Source organism: Nelusetta ayraudi, unplaced genomic scaffold, assembly GCF_046127955.1.
Source record: "Nelusetta ayraudi isolate G7.1 ecotype Tasmania unplaced genomic scaffold, CSIRO-AGI_Nayr_v1 ptg000042l, whole genome shotgun sequence".
Classification (NCBI taxonomy): domain Eukaryota; kingdom Metazoa; phylum Chordata; class Actinopteri; order Tetraodontiformes; family Monacanthidae; genus Nelusetta; species Nelusetta ayraudi.
The window spans coordinates 16,782,573-16,809,356 of record NW_027466092.1 but is presented as its reverse complement, the minus strand read 5'-3'; the positions used below and the strand labels follow the sequence as shown (position 1 = coordinate 16,809,356).

General features: G+C 46.8%; 1 protein-coding gene across 14 annotated transcripts; it reads right to left on the bottom strand.

The window, feature by feature from the left end:
• Positions 1-574: 574 nt before the first annotated feature.
• On the bottom strand, positions 575-24,835 carry LOC142893951 (uncharacterized). 14 transcript variants are annotated; one of them, XM_076034974.1, is made up of 19 exons: positions 19,238-19,365; positions 17,194-17,353; positions 15,581-15,649; positions 14,884-14,964; positions 13,651-13,671; positions 12,100-12,828; positions 11,558-11,592; positions 10,449-10,589; positions 10,155-10,218; positions 10,008-10,046; positions 9,550-9,776; positions 8,200-8,292; positions 7,264-7,356; positions 6,460-6,552; positions 6,060-6,152; positions 4,530-4,611; positions 4,161-4,267; positions 3,682-3,820; positions 2,772-2,912 (listed from the first exon to the last, which is right to left on the bottom strand). In XM_076034974.1, the coding sequence occupies exons 1-19, from the start codon at positions 19,340-19,342 to the stop codon at positions 2,908-2,910; spliced, it is 2,376 nt and encodes a 791-aa protein (XP_075891089.1). In that variant the 5' UTR covers positions 19,343-19,365; the 3' UTR covers positions 2,772-2,907. The 14 variants fall into 14 exon arrangements, with proteins under 14 accessions (XP_075891093.1, XP_075891086.1, XP_075891091.1 ...); XM_076034978.1 differs by lacking the exons at positions 3,682-3,820; positions 19,238-19,365 and adding an exon at positions 24,676-24,835 and having other exon boundaries at positions 575-2,912; XM_076034971.1 differs by lacking the exon at positions 3,682-3,820 and having other exon boundaries at positions 575-2,912.
• Between the last annotated feature and the right edge of the window lie 1,949 nt (positions 24,836-26,784).

The window sequence follows — 26,784 nt, the reverse complement described above, 5'->3', positions numbered from 1 at the left end:
GTTGATAGTATTCTTATTCTAAACAAATGTAACTAAATTAAATAATAGAGCTAATAATAAATAGCGCATAAAAGCAATGAGAAAATCTTAAAACTCAATGTTTCTTTAAATATGGTATAGCCTTGTTTGATGATTTGTGAAGGGGGTCCCCAGCCAGAAGCTAATGCTGTTTGTGGGGAAACAGCGTGGAAAAGTTGGGCAACTCCCGGATAGGACATTATACTTTTTCTTTGTCAGATTTATGGTTTCTGTTCAAAGACACACATTATAATCACCCAAGTGAGCACACATTGATTTTTATTTCATTATTCCAAACAAACAGTATGTTGAGCTTTAATTGTTAAACCGACATTGTAACGGGCAAGATGCTGAGTGCATTTTTCCGCTGGGCCACCAGGCGGCACACTATCACCAGTGAGGTGACGGCTTTTCTTTTTTTCTTTTTTTTTAATAGACACATTTTAATTCAAGATATATACACATTGAAATCCAATTATTTTGCACGCTCTCCTCTGACATTCTTTCCCTGCGAATGTTTCATGGTAGCAGCTGTCATTAACGAGTCTTGACCACCGTGACTTCATAGCATTTATTTTCAAATACACATATACAGCAACGAGAATCATCATTAACCGGTTATCGATAAAATGCACGAACGAGAACAATCACATTTCCACAACTGTACAGCGTCAGAAGTAACTGAAAGAAAATAAAAAGGGTGGTGACGAGTTTCCTTCTATAATGTTACTGCAGAAGACACCATCCGACCGCTGCGGCACAAACACGCCCCCTAGTGGGAGGAGCCACGACTAACACCTCCCCTGGCCCCTCCCACCCTCTCAGCGTTCCGTCTAAAGAGACTAATGTGGTCGACTCGGTGAAAAGAATCTAGCATGCATAATGTCGCAAACACCCCCCCTCCCCTGTTATTTGGGACGTGTAACCGTCGGAGCTAATCAGGCTAATTTATCTCGGTTTAAATTCAGCTCTGAAACAGTTTGTCGCATCCACCCCCCCCCCCCCCCCCCCCAAAAAAAAAACAACCTCAGGTAATATGAAGTGAAAGTAGAGAGCGAGCGAGAGACCACGGAGGCAACAAGCTGCATGCAAGAAGCCGCTTCGTCCCCGTTAACGCGAGAAAAACAGTGAGAGTCGGCAGGGTCGCTGAGCACGCGGGGCGGTGAAACACTTAGGCGGGAAAATGTCGGAGGAAATCGAGTTGGATCGACTCAAAACGCTCCAGAAGACGGAACACTAGATTTTGGACAAAATACTGACGCGGCCAAACGAATGTGGACGCCCTGTCTGTCTGTTTGTTTTTTTGTTTGTTTTTTTTTTTAACAATTTACTGTGGTTAGGTTGGAATTTATCATCATACCACGCAATTTTATTTTGAAGCAAATACGTCACTGTGTTGTGCGCTCTGTACTCCTGACTCTGTCGTTTCCGAGTCTCCACCACCTCCCCAAATGTCCATACACTTTGCGTCCCCTCACAATTAGCCAACCGTCCTGTCTGAGAGTGAACCCAACGCTTCTACACCATCAGGCCGAACCGGCAGTCAGCGCTGCCCCTGTGTGTCAACTTGGCTGCGTCTTTCCCTCCACCGTCCGTCCGCTCAGCAGTCAGACAGTCACATCCATTCAAATGTCCCCTTTGTCAACCTTTAAAGTGACACAATGCAACCAAAAAGTCAAAATGCACGACTTGGTTAACAAATTGTTGCTGATACTGTTACGAGCTTAGCACCGAAGCTAACAGCTAAGATAGCTTGATTCTCACCGTTAGAACACTGATCAACCACCGCTGTGAGTATTTTCCCTATGGCGACCTGGCAGCCTTAGTAGAATTTTGGCCATTTTCAATCTCATACTTTGACTTACAGGTTATTATTTATTTATTTTTTTTAACTTCTTGAAGCATTTCTACGATAGAGCAGTGACGAAAGAAAAAGTGATAGAAACACTGACAGCAGCAGGCACGATACAAATGTTTCTTCATATCAAATACATGTCATATCCACAGAGTACGATTATAAAACTGTGCCCAACACAAACCGAACTTCTTCTACTCTAGCAGTGTTTTTTTTTTCTTTTCTTTTTTAAACCCAGCTCACACTCCTGCAGCAGCAGCAGCTGGAGGCGTCGGCCACTTACGCAAAGCAAAGACAGCGATGAGGTCGGAAAGCCAGTTTGCTTCCCTTCTTTTCGAAACTCCTCTTCTTCTTTTTTTTGAAACAAACTACTTTTGCTACGGACGTGTTTTGATCCTCTGAATGCGCACTGTAACTTTCCCCCCTTTGCTCTGACACTCCGCCACAATGTTGCGTGTTCTACTTTGAAAGCAAACAAAAGAAGAAGTCGCTTAAGATGAGCATTTTCACAGGAAGGGTTTCGCTCCGTCTCATAAAGGAGATTACAAAAGGTAGAAATAGCAAAAGAAAAGAGCACAGAGAGAAAAAAAAGGTACATGTCTGCCTCTTTCCTTACATGTTTGTTTGTTTTTTTTTACCTCTACAGGTGACACCTTGAACTGTTGTACAGGTTAGTGAAGGGTCGACGGTGATGGGTTTGCTAAGAAAACAAAAAAAAACAAACAACAAAAGTCCTGTGAAAGTAACGAGGAAGGCATCACGACTCCCCTACATGTGGTGGAGGAGGAGGAGGAGGAGGGAAGAGGAAGGGTTAAGAGAGAGGAGGGTGGACGAGGGGCGTTCACAAGCCCTGCTTAGCCAGGGAGGCGGACACCTGGTCGGCCAGCGTGGACAGCTGGGGGGGGTCGGTTATGTTGATGCTGCCGGAGGACGAGACGGTGCTCAGCTGCTGCGGGGAGTCTTCCAGCGAGACGATCTCGGCGCCGTGGTCAGTGCGGGCCCTGGCCGACTCACGGAAGCTCAGCTTGTGGCTCTCAATCTGTGGAGGGGCCACATTGACAGTCACCGTCAAGGTGGGTGGTGCAGGGCGCCCCCTGGTGTTCAAAGCCAAGAACTCATCTGTGTCAGCTCCTCTCATGTTAATGGGCCTTTGTGACCTCTTCAGCATTTAAAATGTAGGTTTATGCGAAACGAGAAACGTTTTCCTGAAAGGAATTCTATATATTTCAATATAATTATTAATCCTGACGGTCAGGTCAATAACTGGACGACTGAGAACCTTTACAGACATTGTTATTAATGTTAAATCATTCATAAAAATACACTATAAATACCTATTTATTAGTGCTTTTCTTTTATAACAGACACGTGACTATTTTCAGATGCTTTTTTTGTACCTACATTTGTTTCGAAGGTCACCTGGGTGGTGTTGTGTGAGGCGCAACACCACCCAGGTGACCTTCTGTGGAAGACGGAAGCTACCATGGAAACATGTAAATGCTAACAATAATGTGTATACTATTGATGGATTGTTGGGGAAATGTGTGCAATTCTCTTACCAGTGTTTTATTGCATCTCACGGCAATGACAGTGATAAAGCTTTTTCAAAAAATAGTTTTCCAGAAACACAATAATAATAATAATAATAATAATAATAATAATAATAATAATAATAATAATAATAATAATAATAATAACAACAATCAGTAAGAAATCCTATTGTAATTTTGTAATTTGGAAGTGTTTTTCACACTGATGTCCATCCCAATGGAGCAAACACCCTGGTGCGACCGAGTGTGCGTACTTACAGGAGTCCTCTATCTTTATGAGGGGGTTGGTCAGGATGGGGGTGTTGGGTTCTGATGGGACAGTCTGAGGTGACTGAGGGGGGGTGAGAGCTGGGGAGGGGAGGGAGGGGCTGCCCTCAGCTTCCTTCCCCTTCTCCCTCTGCACGGGTGGTGGTGGTGGTAGTGGTGGTGGTGGGAGGGTGTGACAGGTGCATGCAACAGAAACACACACCAACGGAAATCAAAAGTGCAACAAAATTCATGGGGAAAGAAAAGCAACTTAATGGCTGGAATTAAAGAAAACAATGTGAACAATGATGGAAAGATGGACGTTTGAACTCAAGAGGGATTGAAAATAAGGGATGTCTGTGGATGAAATGCTTTAACAAAAGAAACAATGTAAAAACAGCTAAATGGTTTTAGGGGAAACCCTTTTCAGTCTGTGCAGACTGCAGGCCCTGACTGGCTGTGTACTGTGGGGGTGTATTGAGTGTAATGACCCTTCTCTGTCCTCCGCCAGGGACGTGTCCGATGTTGTCCAGAGAGCCGATCTTTGACTGAACCTTGAACTCCAGCTTCTCGTGTTTGATCTCGATGTTTCCACCACCTGAGGAGCAGCAAGGCAGAGACGAGGTCAGGCAGTGGACAGTACAGGGACAGGAGAGAGGAGGAAGACCCAACCAGGCTCTCCTTTCATTCAGGGTCAGGATTAGTTCAATTTAAAAAATCTTCAGTAGTTTAGGTTGGTTTTGGTTGCAGCAGCCATGGATTCACGAGGCTTTCTGAAAAATAAATCATGAGCCTTCATCTGAAGCAGGTCTCTGGGAAACCTTTTGTCTGCAGGGCCTGAACGCTGCACGCAGACTCACCTGGTTTGTGGTGCAGGTTGCCTTTCGATCCACACTTGGACGTCACGTTGCTCAGATCGATCTTCTTGTGCACAATTTGAATCTGGAGTGGGGAAACAAGAAACAGCGGCAACAGCAAATCAATTCAGGGGTCAAAGCTGAGAGGAGTCCGGTTAGCATGCAGCTACGGAGGAACTGATCCCAGAGCTGTTAGTCCCCCGCAACCAGGGATTAGATGGCGTACATGGGGAGATATGAGAGAACCTATAGACAGGTGATAGATCAGATAGAGAGATGTTACAGTTTGGACCGTAGATTATAATGCGAGCGTCAAAGGAAAGTGGAGAAAGTGAAGCTGTCCCCTGAGCCGCCACGGCTGACTGACTCTGCACACAAGGCGCTTCAGTTGGCACTCAGGTCGCGACCCGGGAGAGGACGAGTACAGACGATCTTTGTTAGCAAGCAGGGACACCTCGTCTAGCTTTGTCTCCACCGGGGTTACGGATCACCACACCAACATGCACACCGTCACAGAGGCCGGGGTTCTGGTGGTGATGGTTTGGACCACAGTCAAGGTGATGAGTAGGAGGGCAGACAGACTCATCGAGGTTACAGCAGACCATGAGCATTAGGAAAGATTGTTACATTTATTCAGTCACTCTAACGCAGCCACTGAACACGCTGAAGGTTTTTACCAAAACAATTAAAAAATTCCTTGAAGTTGACTAAAATACAGTTTCTTTTCAAAATGTATAAAATTATTCATACAATATATATATATATATATTTTTACAAATACAACATTTTTTGTTGTATTTGTTCTAAAGCTTAAGCATATAAAGGAATTCATTTTGGTGATGGCCATTCACAAATATTAGTAAACTAGTAAAAAATATTTATATCAAAAAGCAATAACATATTTTATGTTATATTTATTTTTAATTATGAACATATTTTAGATTTATAATATCATATTTAATTAAATTTTTTTTAAAGAGAATTATTGAACTGTATCAATTTCAGATGATCAGATCACTGTATCAATATATATTTTTTTACCCAATTTTAGCTTTACGCTAGAATTAGGGACATTTACATTTTTTGAAAGAAAAATGTTACATTAATGTATGTTGCCCCCCTTTATCAAATAAAATAAAATTCATTAATAAAATAAATAAAAATTTCCACTTGGCTCTCAAAGTCTACCCACTCCTGATGCAGACACATCTGTATTGCTGTTAATCAAACTAGCTCGCGTCACATGACATGGCTCAGCTGAGCCAAACTTTCAGAATTTTGTTCTGATCCACCAACGTGTTAATGCTACATATGGGAAACTAGTGCGGTTTGCGTGTTATCGGGGTGGTGGGTGAAAATGCTCACGGCTGTGTGTGGTAAAAACTGTTAATAAGGGGTGTCAACAGAGTGCTGGCAGTCTCTCACACACACACAAGAGGAGAGTTCGTGCAAGGCTGTGGTGAGGATGCATTCAGGACAGAGCGACAGGAGGAGACCTGGGCCACCCGCCGTCAGCACTCTGCGTTTACTCACATTTCCACCACCGGGCACATGTTTTATATTATCTTTGGAGCCGCAGCGGGACTGCACACTGCTCAAGTCCAGCTTCTGATCAAGAATTTGCACCTGGAAAGTTGATATGTGGGGAAAGAAGACGTGGTTATCGTCGGGGCGGCGATCACTGGTAGCCGAGAGGCTAATGAGGACCATTTCTAGAGAGAAAATGAGCAGTTGGAGAGGTGAGTCCGAGGCTCCAGGTGGGTGAGGTGTGGGTTGAGGGGGTGAATGAGATCTTAACCAGGTAAGAGTGATTGAATAGGGCGAGGGGGGGGGGGCTTTTTAAGCTTTATTTCAAAACAAAAAAGCAAAACAAAACAAGAGGATTAGAAATTGCTCAGGACTCCCCCAGTGAGGAGAACACTCCATTACTCACATTACCACCTCCGGGCGCATGTTTCATATTGTCTTTGGAGCCACACTTAGACTGCACACTACTATAATCCACCATCTCATCAAGTATTTTAACCTGGAAAAGTACAGAGGTAAGGCCACCGTCAGACTGGGACAGTTGTGTACAGACAGGAAGTCAGCCTCGCCTTAAAAGTACACCATGCAGGACACCTTGGCAGGGTCAATACCAACTCAGCTAGCTGTTGAAGGTCTGTATGTTCTCTTCATAATACTCAAAATAATAATCTTATTTTGACAAAGGGAATTGTATTCCATGATTTATGATGACGCTAAACCAACATAGTTCAATTTAGTGCGATCAGAAAGGATGCAGACAGTCAACAGCAAGGCTAAGGCCTAGATTAGCATTAGCAGTAAAACTCAGCAGCTAACTCAGCGGCGTGCACTTGGATAGATCAAAGACAAGTAGTAAAACGTAAAAAGTTTTAGCGCCCTCTCCAGTAATGAGTAACATTAACATATCCCATAATGCACATTAAAATAAAGTGTTTTTATATGCTAATGCCAGTGTTTGTTGCTAACATTTTAGCAATCTGGTAGCTCAGCTAGTATGTCTTCTTCTAAAGTCCTGCATTGTGTCCCTTTAATCAAGAGAAAAGCAGTGACGCTGCCACCAACAACGTGGCACATCAACAGCTACGCAAAAAGGAGCTGAGCTCTTGTTTCTGTTCTACATGTTTCCTCCACATGTCAAGAAGGAATCAAACTACTTTGAGAGAGAAAAACCGAAGAGTTGAGTTAAAATCATGGAGCACAGATCGCTAACCTTTCCTCCACCGGGTGTGTGTTTGATGTTGTCTTTAGAGCCGCAGCGAGCCTGGACGGTGCCCAGTTCCAACTTCTTGTCCAGGATCTGGACCTGTGACGGGGGGGGCGACAGAACAACACACAATCATCTGTCAGCCACAGCAAGGTAGGCCTCCTCCACAGGAAGAGATCAGCCCAGTAGGAGGAAGTGAGATGTGAAATGGTCAGTTTCATTAAAAGCTGCCATCCATAATTCTGACACGTCATTCAATTAGTTAGTAAGTTTAGCTTGTTTGTCTTTGTTTAGTCACCATGTAAGACGAAGCGCTCGTGATGCGCACAAAATACAATAAATGAGACAAGTAAAACATTATGAAAATATAAAAGCGACACAAAAAATAATAAAACACAAAAACATCTTATGTTTTAAACATCTAAACAAATCTTCATATGCCTGTGAGCCAACCTCTCTAATGTATAGAGATATAATTGCTGATTGGCAAAATAAATAAATGACTGAGACGGTCTGAAGAGGTGTATTTATGTATAAAATAAGACGTAAATTAGCAAGATAGCTTTGTTAGACTTAAATCATTTTTTAAAACAAACAACAAATATCTCATACAAATATGTCATGACATTAACGCTCTCCTTTAACTTTACAAATTACTGAACACACATGAATCAATTAAAGATTATAGATGCCAGCTTTCATGGTTAAAACAGCTGATTTGGGTTAAATGCATCCTGATCTGTTTTAAATGCAAGAACGTAGGAGTCCTATTGAAACTGAGAGTGAAAGTGATCACTAGTGTTTTCACCGTACGGACGTCCGTCTTCTGAGCAACAAGGAGAGCGGAGAGCACACTTTGCTTCTGCAAATCGCTGGTTTTGATGATCATAACTGCAGAGATACTCAAGAGTCTGGTGTTGAGTTCATCCCTCAGTTACTCACATTGCCGCCACCGGGTACATGTTTCACATTGCCTTTGGAGCCACACTTAGACTGCACACTACTATAGTCCACCTTCTGATCAAGGATTTGAACCTGGAAGAGTGAAAACGTCATCTTTTAGATTGCGCAGTGCAGACCAAGGCTTCCACACACGAGCTCGAGGCCTGAGAGCAACAGACTGTGTCAGGAGCGGCGGCGGCGGGCCATTGTGGACACAGGCGCTCCTGGCAAGAGGACTGAGCCTCTTTACTGGCAGGAACCATCTTAACAGACTTCAAGAGTAAATTTTCTGGGTCTGATTCCATCAGGAAGTGCTTTTCAGGCTCCCTTCTGGCAACGAAGGGTAAAGACACAGTACTTGTGTCCACTCTGTGTACCGCCACTGCTCAGAAACAGCCGTTGGCCCTCTGTTTGTGTACGCATGCAGGGTGTGGAGGGTGCAGATGTGTCATCGGGTTAGAGCTAACCCCAACAAACGCTCTGTCTCCAAAATTGTGCTACTCTATTTATCTAAATTCATTTAATCTCATGAATGAAAATCTGTGTGATTAAAAAAATACGCTTTTACAAAATATCACAAGCAGTAATAACTAGAGGTAACAGACCAACATTTACACAATAACCAAGACACAAAAAACCCTCACAAAAACAGCAGGAAACACACAAAATGTCAAAATGCAGATGAGAGTTTTAAGTCCACAAGCAATTTTTTCAATTTTGATTAAAAAAAATGACAGAAAGACAAAACATTCAGTGGACAAAGCTCAAATAATGAGGATGATGTTTGGACTCTTTAGAATTTCAAATGAGAGATTCATAATGTCGACCAATTATAAAAGAAAACACTTCCACTCATCAAGACCTGTTTGCAACTGCAGTAGGCAGAGACAATGCATTGAATCACTCTGTAAATGACTATTATGATGATTGTAGCTGAAGAGGACCTTCCTCCACTTTGTGATTGGTGAAGGTGATTCGACCAAGACACAGGATCTGAAGCAGTGGTTCTCACCTGGTGGAGCCTCAGGACCCACAATTTTTCCTTCTCATGACGTCGCCACTCAAATTTAGTTCATATAAATGCAAATGCTCGCCCACTTCCTATGTCTAGGAAATAAATGATGGAAACTATTGAATTGAATTGTGTGTCCTGCAAAATAAACGCCAAATATTTTCTCTCTAAATATATATATCTTAATATCCCACAAAGCTGCGAACCAATCATGGGTCGCGAACCACCAGTTGAGAAACGCTGATCTAAAGGTCCAATTTGCCAACAACAACCAACTCAAACTACAGACTGAAGTTGTGCAGGTGTGAGAGCCTGTTGAAGGAGCGACGGTCGGTTACCTTCCCGCCTCCCGGCTGGTGCTTCAAGTTGTCTGTGGAGCCGATCTTGGACCTGACGCCCTTCAGGTCAGGCATGGGCGCAGCGGCCAGCGGCGCCCGGGAAGTCTTGAGAGAGCCGGGGGACTTGGGAGAGGAACGCACCACGGCCACCTTCTTCACCTTGTTGATCTCGGCCTTGGACGAGGGGGACTTGGGGCCGCCGGGGCTGCTCTCTCCACTGTGGGTGTCTGTTGGACGAGGCGGCAGGTCAGAAGGTTCAGAACAGGGCAACGGACAAAGGCAGAGGGAACTAAAATGAGTTTAGAAGGAGAGGGGTAAAGAAATAAGCTCTGTTAGCTGGAAGTCTGCCAAGTGTGATCCGACGGCAGCGGATCACACTGTGGCTCTGCTACACTACGCCAAGTGACCACGTGAGCCCTGATTGATGGGTCATGCGTCTTAGCTGCTTCTACTTTTACCTTTATCACTTTTTGGAGTGGGAGCTTTCTTGGCACTAGCTGTATATAAAAATATGACACATGATAAGCAAAGTTTCAAGTAACAAAGAGGTCAATCAAGAGTGCAAAAGATGAAAACCAAACGGGGAAGACAAATGGAGCCGGTACCTGGTTGAGCTGAAGTTTTGGCAGGACCTTTGGCTCCAGCAGCTTGAGACTTTGCTCCGGCACCCTGCAGAGAAACAACAGCCGATTCATGAAACGGCTTTGGAACAGCAGCCAAGTGGGAGACGGGTGAGAGCCGAGAGCAGTGAAGCTGTGGAGGGCTTTGATTGACGGGACAAATGACCAAATCCCAGCCGGGGGTTAGTCAGGGTTTGGTGTGCATTCAAACAGGGTGCAGTGGTGAGGTTGAGCTCCGGTCTACACTGTAGTCTCGCCAACACTCAGACCTGTACTTACTGCAGGCTGCCCAGGCCCGGCGCCGCCCGCTTTTACAGGGATGGAGCTGAGGCCGTCTCCAAGGTCAGCGGCTGTTTTGTTGCCCTTGGCGACCACGGACGGTCTTTTAAGGGAAGAGGTTGGTTTGGTGGAGGTTTGGCTCTTTATGCCATGAAGATGAGGGAAATAAATGAAAAAACAAAAACAAAGTGCTACAGACAGTGATGATGAAACAAATGGAACAGAATGGTTTGAGGAAAAGGAAAAAGCTTCACTGCTTCTCTTACAACTTGGATCTTATTTACAGAGCTTTTGTCATCGCTTCTGCCAGTCTGACTTTGCACGACATAATTCTTCAATGTCTAGAACCTGAGTGCTTTTCAGCGGGTCAGAGAGCAATTGGACTAATCAGAAAAAAACGTTATAGACAAAACCGGGAATTTTAATCAATAGGAAAGCTTTAGTGTGACTGACAGAAAGGTCCATTGAGTCACCTTCCCATTTATCTGAACAAACCTCCCACATTTCCCACTGGTTCTTCCCCAGATGGACATGTGAAATAAATCTGTGGTGATAATCCATCAGCATGTCAACTCTATACATTTATATACAGACCATAAAAAAGTTAGAAGAGACTGCCTGGGCAACAGAGACGTGTAATAACCCAGTCAGCAAAGATACACAGCAATATCATTTGGTTGCGAAACACAAAACTTAATCTACAGGAGGACGGTGACGTCACAGCTGCTTTGTCCTTGAACTGGGTTACTGCATCTTCTTTGTGTGCAGGTCATTTGTCCTTAGAGGTTGATGGACATCATCAGTTTATCTTAGTTTAGTATGACTTATTGTTGCTAAAAAAAAAAGAAAAGAAAAGGAAAAAAAAGCCCAATTTTATTCGAAGGTAAAACCTGACAGAAGCAAGATAATTCCAGTATTCCCAGAAGACCTTGCAATGGAACCTACGTCCTCTCTGACCCCTCCTCCTCCTCCTCTGCTGCAGCCTTCCTCCCAAATCTTAAGAAGTGATTCAAACAGACGAGCAAAGCTCCACAAATAGGATCCAAGTTGCGATTAAAGTTTCCCCAAAGTACGTGCGACTCACTTCCGACGGGTTCTCAGCCACGTACCTTATCCGCGGAGCCATTATCCATCTTCGCTTGGGCTACAGACACGGGAGACAAAGAGCAGGATTTAAACTTTCCGACACACTTTTGAATTTTTTGAACGTCTTTAATTCCTCCTTTAAAGCCGCCATCCAAGTGATCTAGAGACCTGCAGGTCAGTGCTCGAACACATTCCCAGTGGGTGATGTTAGAGGAAAAGAATGAATGCGGCATGCGCGGCGACACACAGTGCTCGTGTGAACAAAAAACAAACAAATGAAAACAACCAATGTGAAAATTTAGGGGGGGTGAGAGGGAAAGGGGGGGGGGCTGCATGGCGGGAAGAGTGAGCAGCGATGGAGCAATGAAACCAAAAGCGAAAGTGGGGAGGGAGGACAACAAGCTTCTCCTCGGGTTCTAGAGTCCATGGGAAGAGGTTCTTTTTTTGCTTTTTTTGGTTCTCAGGGGGAAGGTGCAGCATAACACACAGTAGAAGCTGCGCTGTAAATAAAAGCAGTGGAACTGAAGGAGGGCGCTCAACTCGGTGAGTGTGACAGCAAACAGACCTTTGGAAATGGGAACCGGCACCAGAGACTTTCTGGCGGGGGAACTCTGAGGGCTGCCTCTCTGGAGCTCGGCGCCCTGAGGCACGTCGCCGCCCCTCGAGTCTGAGTCACGACAAACGTCGGCCATCGGTGAGTCACTGTCGCCGTTTACAGCCGGCGCTCCCTCCGACTGGACCGCGGCCTTCTGGGAAATGTTCTCCCGGGGAGCTTTTGGCTCCACGTCCGACGAGTCGGGATCAGACGGGGACAAATCTGTCGCGATTGGAAGCTGCTGGACGCGCGTTTCAGGGCTCGGAGTGTCATGGGACGCAGGAACAGCGCCCTCTGAAGTCCCTTCGCAGAACAGCTCCTCTCCCTCCCGCTCTTCCCACGCGCTCTTGTCCCCGATGGCGCTCAGGTCTTCCAGGGCCGAGCTGCGGACCAGCGCCGGGTTGTTAATTTCCGCCAGGCACTCGGAGGCGTCCAGGCTGATGGCCCGCTGGGAGTCCGCGGCACCGCTCCACTCAGGGCTCCCCCTGCTGGCCGCGTCGTCCCGCTGCATCTCCGCGCTGCGGGCCAGGTCTTCAGAGGCCCACAGGGGGGAGCTCAGCTTTTCCCCACACTCCTCCAACGCCTCGTTTTCTGACGCTCCTGCTAGGTCAATGCCCTCCCCAGCAGCTCCGTCTTCAGCGGGCTGCCGTCCGTCGGCCGCACACGCAAACTCGGCACCGACCCCCGAATCGGGCCCCTCTAATTTGTTTGGAAAGCAGATTAATGGTGACAGTCACAGCACTTGTTTCCATCTCCCCATTGAAAGCAAAACTAAAGATATGACTAAGAGTGAAAGGAAAAAAAGTGAAGAGTGAACAAAAGGAAGAGTTGATGTGTCTTGGGAACCAGAGAACTCAAGGAGACATGGAAAACACAACGTGGAATGGACAGTGAATGCATCACGCTGGGGTGACAAACAGACGATGCATTCTGGTGAAAATCATAATCAACAACAGGCCCCTGAAATATGTTTCCACTGCAGGAGGTTTATGCAAATCAGTCAGTCTTCCTGTGCTGCGGCTCCCTAAAAACATATGAGCCAGCATTGAGCCATTTTTAGTGTAAAAAATATAATATATATACTATACAAGCACTAAAAGTACCGAGCTTGTACGTGGCTTCACAATATTTAATAATCTCAAACTTTTTCATAGTGAATTTAATATCAGTTACCTATGCCACTCAAGTGCCCATTGAATTCAGATGACTGTTTTTCTTAAGCCTTGGACAAGTTCAGTTCTGATCACCACATGATAATGATCAGCTCTCACTTGAAAGGCAGAACTCCCCTTTTTCTATTCATCCTCTGTAAGACTGCAAAGAATGTCGACAAACTCAGACTTAATTTAATCTAAAAAAGAAAAAATTATCCAAAATGAATAAAACAAGATGTAATGAATCCTGAAAGAACACTTGATGGGGAATTCTGTATTTGGCCCCTGACGGCTGCATTCATTTCTGACTATCACGCGTCATACATTAGGTTGAAGTGCGATCGATAGAAGAAATGGAGGAGCCTACCTGTTGAAGCCACTCCCCCTGCTGCGGAAACATGAGGAGACAGACAGAGGACACGTTAGGGAATGGCAGCTAATCACTCATAACTGATGAATTCATCCACTCTGTGCAAAAGGAATCGATGCAAAGCCAACGCGCAGCCGTCGGTTAAAGCAGGAAGCAAACACAAGTGTTGAATATGTCGGAGGAATGAATAAATAAACACACGCCAGTCACATGACTGTGTGTGAGTCAGAGAGGTTGTGCAAGTGCCAGCACCTCAGCTGGTACAGCAGCTGTTTTTAACGTTACTCTGGCATCCTCCAACCACAGGGAGCGCTGCGTCTGTCTAACGCATCACTAAGGCCCTAAATCAGCCACTGGATTGGCTGACAGACCGCAGTGCGGCCGTCTCTTTTGCTCCTTTTGGAAAACACAGACATTGGCGGAGCTTTTGATCGTGCCGGAGGTGCCGATTAAATCTGCTGGGCAAGCATTTAAAGAAAAATAGAAGAACCAAGCTGCAGAGCAAACCCAAACATAAAAACAGAAGGAGAAAAAATGCGTCATTGCTGCTAAAAGGAAAGCGGTGGTGAGCTGCACCCTGTTTTCAAAATGAAACTGAGATTTAAAGGTGAGTCTTGCAGAGTTGATCGCACATCCATCACTGTCAGGCAGAACTAATCAAGAGTTCAGCAACAGTTTCAGCGGCTTTGTTTTTGTCCCTAATGGCTATTTTGTGTATTAGCCACAGTATTTGTATGAACACTGGCCGTTTGAATGAGCATCCTCTATTAAAAAGTTACATACTAACTATTCTTGACTGAAAACAGACAATTTTAATTATTTTCTTTGGGTCTTGGGGCGACAATATAAATGACGATTGAGCCAACTGCCAAAATAGTTTTTCCTTAATGTGACCTTTCATGTGAGAAAATAATTATAATTTCCAGATGGATTATGGGAATAAAAAATACTTTTACTGGCATTTTCATTATCCACAAAGACACTAACTGACTAAATATCCTTGAATCATATTCGCCGCTTAAGTTGACAGATGCAATCATTAATTCAGAGGGAAAACTGTCTTTTAACTGGCAGAAACCACAAGTCCTTAAGCTAGGTGAAGCTATCAGTAGCCTTCAGTGGGTATGTGCGATCCTCTGGTTCAAATCTCTGCAAAAATAAATAAATAAAATAAAATAAAATAAGATCAAGCGGAAGCAGCCGAGGAGCAGCGGGAGCTCGACGTCATACCGGGCGGCGCCTCGTCCACAAGGGCGGCGCTCTCTGTTTGAGAGAGCTCAGCCTCAACGGCCACTTTGTCCACCGGCGCCTCTGCAGCAGGATAAACGTCAAGTCGGTCAAGAAAACCTAAAGTCAGAAGTTGGAGCCTGGATCTGCCTCTAATCTGACTGATTCCCATGTTTGCTGAACCCTCCTGCAGCGGGTCACTTGTGCCGTTCCTCATGTTTAGCGCGCTAAAGAGATCAAGGAGACCTCTTGACCCCGCTGGCATTTTATTCCAGGACTCTCCGGACCGTCCGCCTCTCACTGCTTTGCTGATCAAAGACCAGAGTGCTGCTGCGGCTTACTCTTGTCAGCACAGAGCAGAGACGCTCTTTATCCTCCGCCTGGGTCCGGAGGAACAATAGACTTTACATTGCGCTTTCTGTTGGCGGTGACAGCACAGATGAACCACCCCAGGCTATTAATATCACACTAAAAAGCAGGTTTTTAGAAAGAAAACATGAACACGCAAGCAAAGCAAACCAAGAAGCGTTAAGCGCCGTCAAACTGAGACGCTTCTAATTTTACCACAGTGGGGAAAAAAGGGAAAAGTTATTCCAAATGAAGGAAACGTGAAACGATATCCTGCTTGCAAACCCAAACATGCGAGACAAGGGTTAGCGTGTTCTCTGGCGTTCGCGAGGCGTCAGGCAGCGCGGCGTACCAGTGAGTGCCTCGTCATCGTGGGCACTGCCCTCTGCTGGAGAGACACAGTTCTGCTCTGTCTCGCTCTCTGTGAAGTGAAGAGTTAAAGGTCCAGTGTGTAAGATTTGGCTTGATTTATGATTTTCTTCTTGGTAAAAGCCCAATACTGCTCATAAATACATTAATAAAAGTGTAGCAGCAGTACAATAAAAGCCATTTGGTTTCCTTACCCTTAGAACAGCTCTCACATATATGTAAGAATATACATAGAGCCAGAGTCAGGCCCCCAGTTAGCTGCCATCTTGCACTGCCATATTACTAAGGAAGCCCAGTGTGGACAATCCAGTCGTCTGACAGTGTGTTTGGTAATTAGGGTGAACGCTCGCATCTTCAAATAAACCAACAAAGAAGAAGGTGGACATGGTATCCAGGTTTGGGTGTGCAGGCCACCGTAGCTCACTGGCAAGCTCAGGAGGGGGAGGGAGAGTGAAAAACGCTGCAATCTAAAATGTAACCACTTGATGTTGCTGTTTCTTCTTCAAAATGTCCAAATATTACACACTTCACCTTTAACTGCAAGTCAGGTTGAGATCAGCCAAACTGAGTTTCAACAGCACAAGTGATCAAGTCAACACTCTCCATCCAAGTGTCACGCTTTCAGCTGAACTCCGGCGGGAACCATGATACTCACTCTGCTTTTCGCCGCTGACAAACGCTCTGTCCGTCCCTGCGGACGGCCCCGGCTCAGCGCGCCGCTTCCTGTTTGTGCACTGGAGGATGGGGAACGGGGAGAACGACTGCACTAACGAGGGCTGTAAACTGGGGAAGGCTAGGCTACGAACTAGAAGGCCACGGTGGTTTGACCGAGGAGGGCAGGGAAGAAACCAGTGAGACACAACAAACACTGTCTGTCTGTCTGTCTGTCTGCCGAGCCAACGATGCTCATTCTGAGCCACGTCTGGATTATGGATCAGAGTCAAAGCTGCAGTCACGCATGTCTTCTGTCTATTATGTAAAACAGGATTTAAAAATAAATAAATAACTAGCACAGCCTCTTTTTCTCAGAATCTGTTCCAACTGGAAGAATCTTTTGGAATCTGTGTCAGAAAATAAAAACAGCCCCTTTTATAATATCTATAATTTCCACAAGGAATGACACAGCAAATCAGCTGGGCTCCATTCTTGTCATCATATCCGAGAAGCTAAAGTTTATTTCCCACACACGGTGCAACAATTCTGACCCCTGCCCACCTATTTAACAAAACCCGCAGCAATAATTGATGCTCGTTCATAAAATGAACCCAGGTTTCTGAGGGACAAGCAGGGTTTGTTCAGCCCAACAAAGACTTGCTGCAAATTGGTTATTTGGCGGGTTTTTTTTGGCTGATCCGCCCCCCACGCCAGCCTGACCAAAAAAAAACCCAAAAAACGTCTCGATTGTCCGTCACCTTACGTAAGCAGCAGTCCAGTGGGCGAGGAGAGCAGAGCTGCCTTCTGTGACATAACGGCTGCCAGTTAATGAGTGACGTCATCGGGGCTTATGTCCGGTGGCACAGCATCAAGTAGACAACAACTTGGACTCCCCCCCCCCACACACACATATACACACACGCCCTCCTGACGCCCTCTGACCTTTCATCTTGACGTCGCCGGGGCTCCGGTGTCCCGTCTGGACTCCGTTCTGGTGCTGGTCGCCGAGGCTCATGTTGGCCAGGGACGAGCTCATGGCGTCTCCGGAGCCGTAGCTGTTGGAGGCGTTGTTCACGTAGTCCATGGCCGGTCGCAGGTCAGGCTGCAAGGAGGACACACCGACGTCACGTGACCGCTATCAGAAGCCGCCTTTGCAAAGCACGGCGCACTTGACAGATCCTCAGGACGCCGTCCGTCAGCGTAAACAGACTGCGAGAGGAGGTTATTTATACGAGCTGACGTGGCGCCGGCGGCTCACGTTACAGCCACCCGGACGGGTAAAAATAGTCCCGTCCTGCAACATGTGCACGGCGTCCAGATAAGCCGCACTTCCTAAACAAACGCCGGGTGTTTCACGCTGTCGATGCGGTGGCTCGTGAGTCAACACAAACACAAAACAAGGTCGGCATCAAATCTCACATTAAGAGGATTACATGTTAGATTAAGCTCAAGGCTTTGGGTTACATCAGCAGAGGGTTGGGTTTTTTTTTCCAGTTTGAATCATATTTTGTGTTTAATACACGCAGACGCGCGGTGATGAGAGAGCTCGGGGGGGGGGGGGGGGGGGGGTGGGATCGGCGGCTGTGTGCGAACTGCTCGTTCTGTGACTTGTGCGACGCTGCGCGCTCGTCGGATCCCGAGGCTGCAGCGCGGCACTGGCGCCCACCAGTGGCTGTAATCTCTCAGACCTCCTGCTGGGACCCACATACTGTTTATTATTATTATTATCATAGTAATCCAATATCATGCAAAGTATAATGCGATAATATTTTATAAACGACACAAGAGCCAAAGCAACTCCATCTCCCCCTGGTGGCGCTGTGGTTCAGGTTTCGGTTTTAGGTTTTCAATCATTTGCTCATTAGTGACTGAATGTTAATGACAGAGGGAGATGCACGGTGCTGATTGTCTTTGTCCCTCTTTGTTTGTGCAAGAGGCCGACTGCTTAAGTGGATTTTAAGGACTGACTGAAAACACTTCCTATTGGAAGCTGCCAAGTTGCAAGAGTGAGATTTCAAGGTTGAAATCTAAGCAACTGAGCTGCCATGTAAGTCCTAAAAAAACACAGTTAAGTTGGAAACACTAATTCAACTTCGGTGCAAACAATTTTTCCTTTTCTATCTTAGAAACTCATTTCACAGTCTTCTACAGGATTGACTGATTGACTAATGAGGGAATGGCTACCCAGCCACTGTCTTTGAACAGCCTGGTAAAGGACCATGCGACTGGGCCCTGTGCAGACTGGACAGGTGTGTCCCCGCAACAGGGTGCTGGGCACGAGACCAAAGTCATTTATTCCTATACAAGGCCAGCCAGACACAGTCAATGACAGGACAGCCGCTCTCTCTGTTACCAGTCAATGAATAGGGACAAAAATGATTTTGAAAGTGTGATTTTAAAGTAGAACGACTATGTGCTGTTGCTTAACAGCCACGGTTGACAACAACGGAGCTGCACTCGACTCAGACGTCACTCCAAGGCAAAGAGCGACGCCTGGCCAGTTTCCGTGGTTACCGGTGCCTGTAAAACTCCACTCTGCAGACACCCTCCGCTCTGCTATGCGACCTTTCCTTTTGTGGGATGTCACATCTCCTGACCTTGGATGTTTTAACAGCCTTCCACATTCAGCACACAGCTGGTGTGAATGGGAGAAAGTAGGAACCACATGAAGTCAGGAAACGCTTAAAAAAAAGACAATTTGCGTGTCTACAAAGACGTTTTTCAATGTTCCATGTTAAATTTGTTTCTGAGCTGAAACATGCATTTGCAGCTTTTCAATTATTTCAAGTAAAATAGCACAATACTAATCTTAATTTTGAAGATTTACCCACTGAATAATTAGTTTTTGTTTTCAATATCAAAGTGTGGTAGCTGATTTCACATTGTTAGAAAATGGGGATCAAGCTCGCTGCGCTGCCAAATGTCCTCAAGCTCACTGGAAATGTTAGAGGTTGTTAGAATGTGCCGTCCTTCCAAATTCACTTACAGGAACCCGCGCAGCTGCCTCCATCTCTTGCGCCCGCGTCGCCATTTTCGTGGCCTTGTCTTGAGTGATTTCTCTGCCGCTCGCGCAGGAACACAACAAGCCCATTCTTAATCTGACCCACAAAGCCCCGATTGGCTCTGCTGGTCTTTCCAAATGGTGGAAGCTGCCGCTGCCGCCGCCGCCGCCGCCTGATGAGCACAACACCGGACCCCATCACCGATTCACTGGACTAATCAGAGACGCAATAGGCAGGGATTCAAACTGGTGTGGCACCAGGCAGAGAGACAAACATTGTTGGCAATGAAAGAAAATAGAGACCAACACAAGTTTGATCCTCTGAAAGCGCACAAAACTGCACTTCATACCAGAGGATTTTATAAATGGAAGAGTGATGTGTGTGTGTGTGTGTGAGTGTGTGAGTCCCATAGAGAGCCCGATGAATGGTGGACCCTCGGCACTCGGCACACAAGCTCTGGGACAAAACCGCCATTGTAACGTCACAAATGACGGAATCCAAACAAGCAGAAAGCTGCAGCCAGGACCAACACGGAGACGCTGCTCCGCGCTGCATCCGTGAACTTTATGTTTTGACAGCCGCAGAGCAAACAAACTCTGATAAGAACTGGATCATCGTGTGTGCAGAGGGATCGTGCATTTGTACAGACAGGTGTAAAACACCTCCAGTTCAAACCGGAAGACGGAACCCTCGACGTGAGCGGGCTTCACCTGCTGCAGAAGAGGAATGTGATGCCAGCACTTTTGTCGCAGCTTCACCACGGAAGTGGGAGGGAGGGGGGAGGAGAAAAAAAGTCTGCTGCTGCTGCTTACGGGGCTCGGTCCTCCCCAAGGCCGTGTGAAAATGTAACCCTGGCACCGGGCCAAGGGTGCTGAGAAAAACTCTGCGTGGCGAGGAACTCAAGTCAACAGCAGTGCTGGCGCAGCTGCGGCGGCGGCCAGCACTCAGCCAGACCGGCAGTCTGACGCTGGGTTTTCACCCCAAACTCAAACATGGGCTGGGCCGAACGGAGGACACCTTGACCGTCGGTGCGGTAGTCCTCCACGTGCTGCACACACACTGTGTCTGCTCAGCCCAACAGATTTCTCTAAACACAATTTCTGGTGTGGGACAGATGTGTGCTTTCCCAGTTGCTACCGCTCTTAAATGGAAACAGAATGTTTGTGGAGCTCAACCCACTTTCAGGACAGATGTTCTGGATACCAAAGCCTTTTTATAAATATCTGTCTCAGAATGACATTGTAGCCCTCGGTGTGGCATCTAAAGAGATTTCTTTGTGTTTGACGTTTACCATTTAAAGGTCCAAAGAGTGAAAATTTAAAGGAAGCCCGCCCGACAGCGCGTTTCGTATTTAGGGCACTGACAGATGGGCTTCCTTAAGAAATGACAGCGCAAGATGGCAGCTAACTAGAAGCATGACCCTTATTGCTCTATGTATATTAATGTATTTATGTTAAGCTTTTACCAATTTAAAATGTATAAATCAAGCCAAATTTCACACAATGGACATTTAACATCATGGGCCAGTTAATAGAATAAGATTGAGTTTAATTTTATTGCAGATTCATCTTTAAAAAAATCTACACTTCTCAAATTATTTTCAGCTGGGCTGGACTATGAATACGCTGGACGACGACCAGTGTGAGTCTTCGACAAAAACAGGAAACTACCACAAGCTAGTTGGCCGCAGACTGCTGGAAAGTGGGCAGTTTTTTATCAGAACTGGACAGCGACGAACCTGCCTCCAACACAGAAGTCTGCAAAAATAAGTGCTTAGGTTTATTTTACCTGATTTTGGATAATAAAACTAAACAAAATGTCTTCTGTATGGTTGCTATGTGTCAGATTCTGGTGCGTCACTGATAGTTGTCCCCTTGGAAACACCACATGGTAACAAGAGCTCTAGATTCTGGTATTAGAAGGCGACCCTCTGATTTAGAGTTATGCCCAGCATCCTTTTAGCTACGTTAGCATGTCCAGCTCGTTTACTCCACATCTACATGCTTTTGTTTGCATGTGCTTTGATATAGTGGTGGTTGCGTCTGACTCTTTATAATGGCAGTAGGGCAGTTGTTCTGATTGGCATGGAGGGGGTTGGGGCATACATTTACATGCTAACATGGACGTGCGACCGGTCCGTCTGCGTAAACAGGAGGATAGAAAAGAGGGTGTGTCATGTGACGCTCTAATACCACTAGAGCTTCACATACCCGCTTTTCATCACCTTCTATCTGGCAATCTACATGAAAATCGCTTATTGCTCCGCTTAATGTTTTTCTAAAACAAGAGATTTCTAAAATTGGGGCAATTCCTACGCGGAAATGCGATACTGGTCCGATGCAGCGATGGCTCAGCGGCGCTGATCGCGGCTCAGCCGAGAGACGAGGATGCTGCTCTCATGCTCGGCTGCTCCTGCATCTCTGACCTACTTTCCTCGTCGATCTGAGCTTCTCTCCGAGCCTCCGGCAGCCACTCAGCCTGCCGCTACCTTTTGTGATGGGGGGGGCCCTGCAGCGAGTGGGGGGGCACCACTTCCATGTTGCCCCTCAGCCTGAATCGCTGTGGGGTGAGCTGCACCTCGCAGGGACGGAGGAACCCCCGCTCGGCATCCGCACACACACACAAACACCCACGTCCTGGTCACATTTTCCACCTCTTATTTCAAACCTCCAGAATGTGGGCAGCTCAGGGCTGGAAGGAGTGTGTGTGTGTGTGTGTGTGTGTGTGTGTGTGTGTGTGTGTGTGTGTGTGTGTGTGTGTGTGTGTGTGTGTGTGTGTGTGGAAAGGTGGCAGGGTGTGGTTCCGAAGGAGGCGTCTGTTATATAAGGGCCGCCGCAGGGTGTAATGAAACAAACTGACGTTTCTGCAGGGAGAAATTCAAAATATGAGGGTTTCTCCACCAGCAGATACAGACACACACTCAGCATGGGGGCCTTTAATTGTGGACAAGAATGCAGTTCAAGGCCTGCCCTGATGTCTTGTCTCTGATGAAGATGACACTGAAAACACACAGAAAAACAGCATAAATCCAATGAAAGATCATTTGAAAATGAAGCCCTCAAATAGCTTCACTCTCGGCCAGAATGGATTGTACCGAGGGATCAATCAATCAGACTCTGGAGCAGATATCTGAGTCAGACACAGTAAATCCGATTGACTGGTACAGAGGCTGGAGTGTCTAGCAGTCATTTGTACGATGCGGGCGGCTCTGCCAGCCTAAGAGGTTTGGAACCAGTCGTCTTTGGACCGGAGCCTTGGTCTGCGCTTGTAACCTCTCATCTTTGCGCAGCCAATGGTTGTTGGCTGCTTGATGAATTATTTTAAAAAATCACTTTACTGGCTGAAAACTAGAACTCGCTAATGAGGTGGAATTTCTACAATGAACAAGAAAAACAATCAAAAGAATCAGGGATGTGCTCAGACTTAAGGTTAGCTTGTTTATCATCCAGACCTGCTTGTGGGCGGAGCCACAGTCACATTATCAGGTAGAAAACAAAGACAATTCTTTAATGCTGAAAAGAAGGCGTCTGGAGCAGAGATGGTCTGCTCTCCTCGTCGAACTCTCTTTCTGGGCTGCAGCAACACAACACAAAACTGAAACTAACTCACTGTGACACCTGGCCTCCAGCAGACCTTTGGCTACGTGACTCTGCAGAGTTTTGCGAGCACCAAAGTTCATGCAGTCTCTGGATGAGACGCGAGAGGCTGCGACAGATGTTGGCATCTGCCGACTCACTGGGTGGATTCTCTCCCAGAGATGTTTGGCCTGCCAGACTGCGACTGCAGGAAATGGTGTCAAAGGCCAACAAGGACATAACAAACAACACAGCCAACGCACACTGACCAGCATCCACGCAGGAAATTAAATCCCTCAATCATTAAAGCATTAGCCTAGATTTCCATTAAAAAAAAAAAAAAAAAAACCCTGATGCGTGTCTTTCAAACTGACAGGAGAGTCTGCAGGAACTTGAACCGAAATGTCAGCGGCGTGCCTGCGCATTCCTGCCCCGAACAGCTGGAGGCTCGGAGCGGCTGCACATCACAAGCACGCCCGCTAGGTGCAGAAACCTAGCTAGGTGCGAGCAGGAGAGGTGAGGTGCGCCGGTGGACTCGCAGAGAATTCACCCTGCCGTCCATCAGACATCCGGCAGCCACCCGGAGCGCTAAAAAGCCCTTTGTTTGGTTCTGGATGGCGGTCGAAAGCCTCTCCTCCTCCCCCCCCCGCCGCACATCGGAGCGGATCGAGCCCGCTGAGCCCCGGAGGATTACCCCCGGGAGGTGTCACATAAGCAGCCTGCTTCTTTTGCTGTTCGGGCCGAGCCAGGCCGGGCTGGGCCGAGCCGGGCCTCAAGACTGGAGAAGGGGGGGGAAAATGGGCTTGGCATTTTGCGCACAAGGCGCCGCATCATTCCGATTCTCAGCAGCCTCTGCTCCAAATGATGCAAGGACGGCAGCACAGAGCACAAACTGCTGTACAACAATACAGTGGTGGTGGGGGGAGGGGGGGATGGGCCTGGTGGAATGATTGTGTTTCTTATATTTCATCGAGCTTCGGATGCAGAATGTGAGGTTATAAGCCAGTCAAGGCCGGACGGTGCAAGGAAACCGTGCGGGCCCGTAGGATGTTAGCGGCAGAAAGGAAAGATCCAGAATCACGGGCAGGGACGCACGCACGCAGCCAGGCGCGCCCCCAGACAGACACACAAAATGAAATGGGGGGGGGGATATATACTCGTCAAGTGCTCGCACGGTCACCATCGCGGCAATAAAAGGTGCGCAATTGTCCTCCAGGGAACCTCTTGTAATGAGATTATATCAATATTCTGCCGGATTATAGTCTTGTCATCGCGCGCGGAGGAGGAGGACAAGCTCCGCGTGTCCGAGGAGGCACGCGCGGGACCTGCTCCGGAAGAGGAGCGAGGGATGGAGACATGTTTTATTTTTATTTATTTATTTTTTTTAACGTTTGCTTGATTGTTCGCTCGCTCGAAATCGGGATGGGAACGCACGCGATGCACGCGGCGGCGGCGGCGGCGCGCGGGTTCCGAGGAGGTGACTCGCGCTGCAACAAAAACACCTTCCCGAGGGGGAAGATGGAGGACATAAAGACCGCTTTCTAAACACACACATACAAACACAGAAATGACCGGCTGGGACTCGATCCGTGCGCGCGTAGCATGCAGGAGAAAATATGCAATTTCATTCCCCCGCGCGTGCCATCCATTTACGTGGAGGCGCGAGGAGGCCCAACCTCTCCCACCTCATGCAGAAAAAAACACCGAGTGACAGTCAGACGAGAATGCCGATGGAGGGTTTTGACGGCGCGGCCGCCTCGCGTCGCCTCCCTCGAGGCTCCGGTGCCGGTGCACCGCGGTGAGCTTCGGTTCTCAACAGCGGCGTGTCGACGGGGTTTTTCTCTTACCTGAGGTGCAGACGGCGGTGTTGTCTCCTTCTTTCAGCGGCGGTCTCTCACCGGGATCGCGCAGCTCCTCCTCGCAGTGCCGCTACAGGCCGGAGGGGGGCGCTGGGGAGCGTTATGTGCTGCTGACATGCAACCTGTCTGCTGCTGGCAGACACAAGCACGCACACACTAGTGCTGGGAATTCAAGCTCTTTTCAGAGAACCGGTTCTTATGGCTCGGCTCACTAAAAAAAAAGAAAAAAAAGAGCCGGCTCTTTTGGCTCCCGCGCGGCTCCCTAGATTTGTTTTGGTTGCCTTTATTATTTTTTGAACAAATGATGTGCTAAAATCAATGACTGTAATGTTCATGATATCAGCAGTATTTAATGTGTATTATTTATATACTCAACATGGAACACAATGCTGTCAAAATAAAATACCAAATCAAACACCCAGCCCAATACAACTATTGGGTGAAGGAACACATCAATGAAACATCACAAGATGAAAATCAAAAATGTGCAAAACAAACAAAAAGCAGCTTTTAGCTTTAAATTTTCAGTTCATGTGTGTGTGTGTGTGTGTGCGTGTGTGTGTGTGTGTCATATTAAGGTATTTTTTTTAATTTGGTTTATCCAATTTTATTTGGACATTTCATGATCGCACCACTAAAACACGTTTTGAATCTAAATCAACTCCGACAGCGACTGGATGGATCCCAATCAAGATCGCCTCAGAACCGGTTCGTTCGTGAATGACTCATCACTGGTCTGCTGCCCGCAGACATGCAGACACGCGCACAAAGCGTTTGGGTGCACATCATCAGACAGAAGAAAAAGAAGTAAAATAAAACAGTACTAACTGCAGCACCAACATACAACATAAGCATTGAAAAGCACTGGCTGCATTCCATTTATTTGTCACTTTTATAACATCGCTCCCTTTGTTAAAACAGCAGCATGAAAACAAAGCCAGAGCTGTTAGGTGGTTTCCCTCCTTTCTCGTCTTCAACAGTTCAGTTGTGAGATCTCTGGCTGTGCAGATGTGTGTGTGTGTGTGTGTGTGTGTGTGTGTGTGTGTGTGTGTATGTGTGTGTGTGTGTGTGTGTGTGTGTGTGTCTCTTCTCTCAAGCCAAATGGAACTTGACATGTGCGTCTGAATGGGACAAAAACTCCTCAGCGACGTCTCTTTCCAGAGATCACGACCTCCACGTCAAATTAAAGTCTGTAGCACTTTACTGGGGGGGCTACTTGTTTGTGATCATGAGGAAATGAGGTAACAAGGGAACAAGAGGGAGGATGTAAAGTTTAATGGTACCCTCACTGTTTGAGCAGGACCGTCAGATGGTTGGCATTGACTTCACTGTCGCTTCAATAGACAAAAACACTGCCATTCTTGATCTAATCTGATGGGTGATGTGTCCACATCTGAGACGTTATCTTTTTTTTTTATTATTATTCTCTCCAAGCGTTGACTAATTAAATAAAGCGTAGTATGCATTTTTGTTCCAAAAAAGGATTTTCTCCATTGAAGGTAAAGAAGAAAGGAATTAAGGAGAGAAAAAAATAGTTCATATCTAAATCTAAAGGTCAGCAGCAATTGTTGTCTGGCAGCCACAGTCACAGATCCATGTGGTCCACACACAAAGGTCAAGTGTTGGCACATAAAACGGGAAAGGTCTGGAGGTCCGAACAGAGCACTCTTGTGTCACTCCTCTCACTCCCCTGCGGCCTCCCCCCGCGACACACCAAGTGCCAACTTTTACACAGAGTCGAGAAACCGTCCGGAAAGCAGCCGCTGACTCGCTGACACTCAGATCTGCTGCGAGCTGACAGCGGCGATGTGTCGGTGGGGATCGCTGAGGCTTCTTTCTCACTCCTCCTCCTCTCCTCCCTCTGACCGTTTCTGGAAAAGAGCCCAGTGTAACAGCTGCCACTGGCTGTGTGGCTGGAGATGATTGGATTTACCCCGTGCTGGGAGGTCAGTGCGGGCCAGGTGCTGCTCCAGGATCTGCTGAAATCCTCATGCGGTCGGCTGTTTACGCCGTGGAGACACAATACTAACTTCCAGAGGGCGGAGCAGAGTGAATAGAGCGGGTGCCTGACAGTTAGCGAAGCGGGAAATGTTGAAA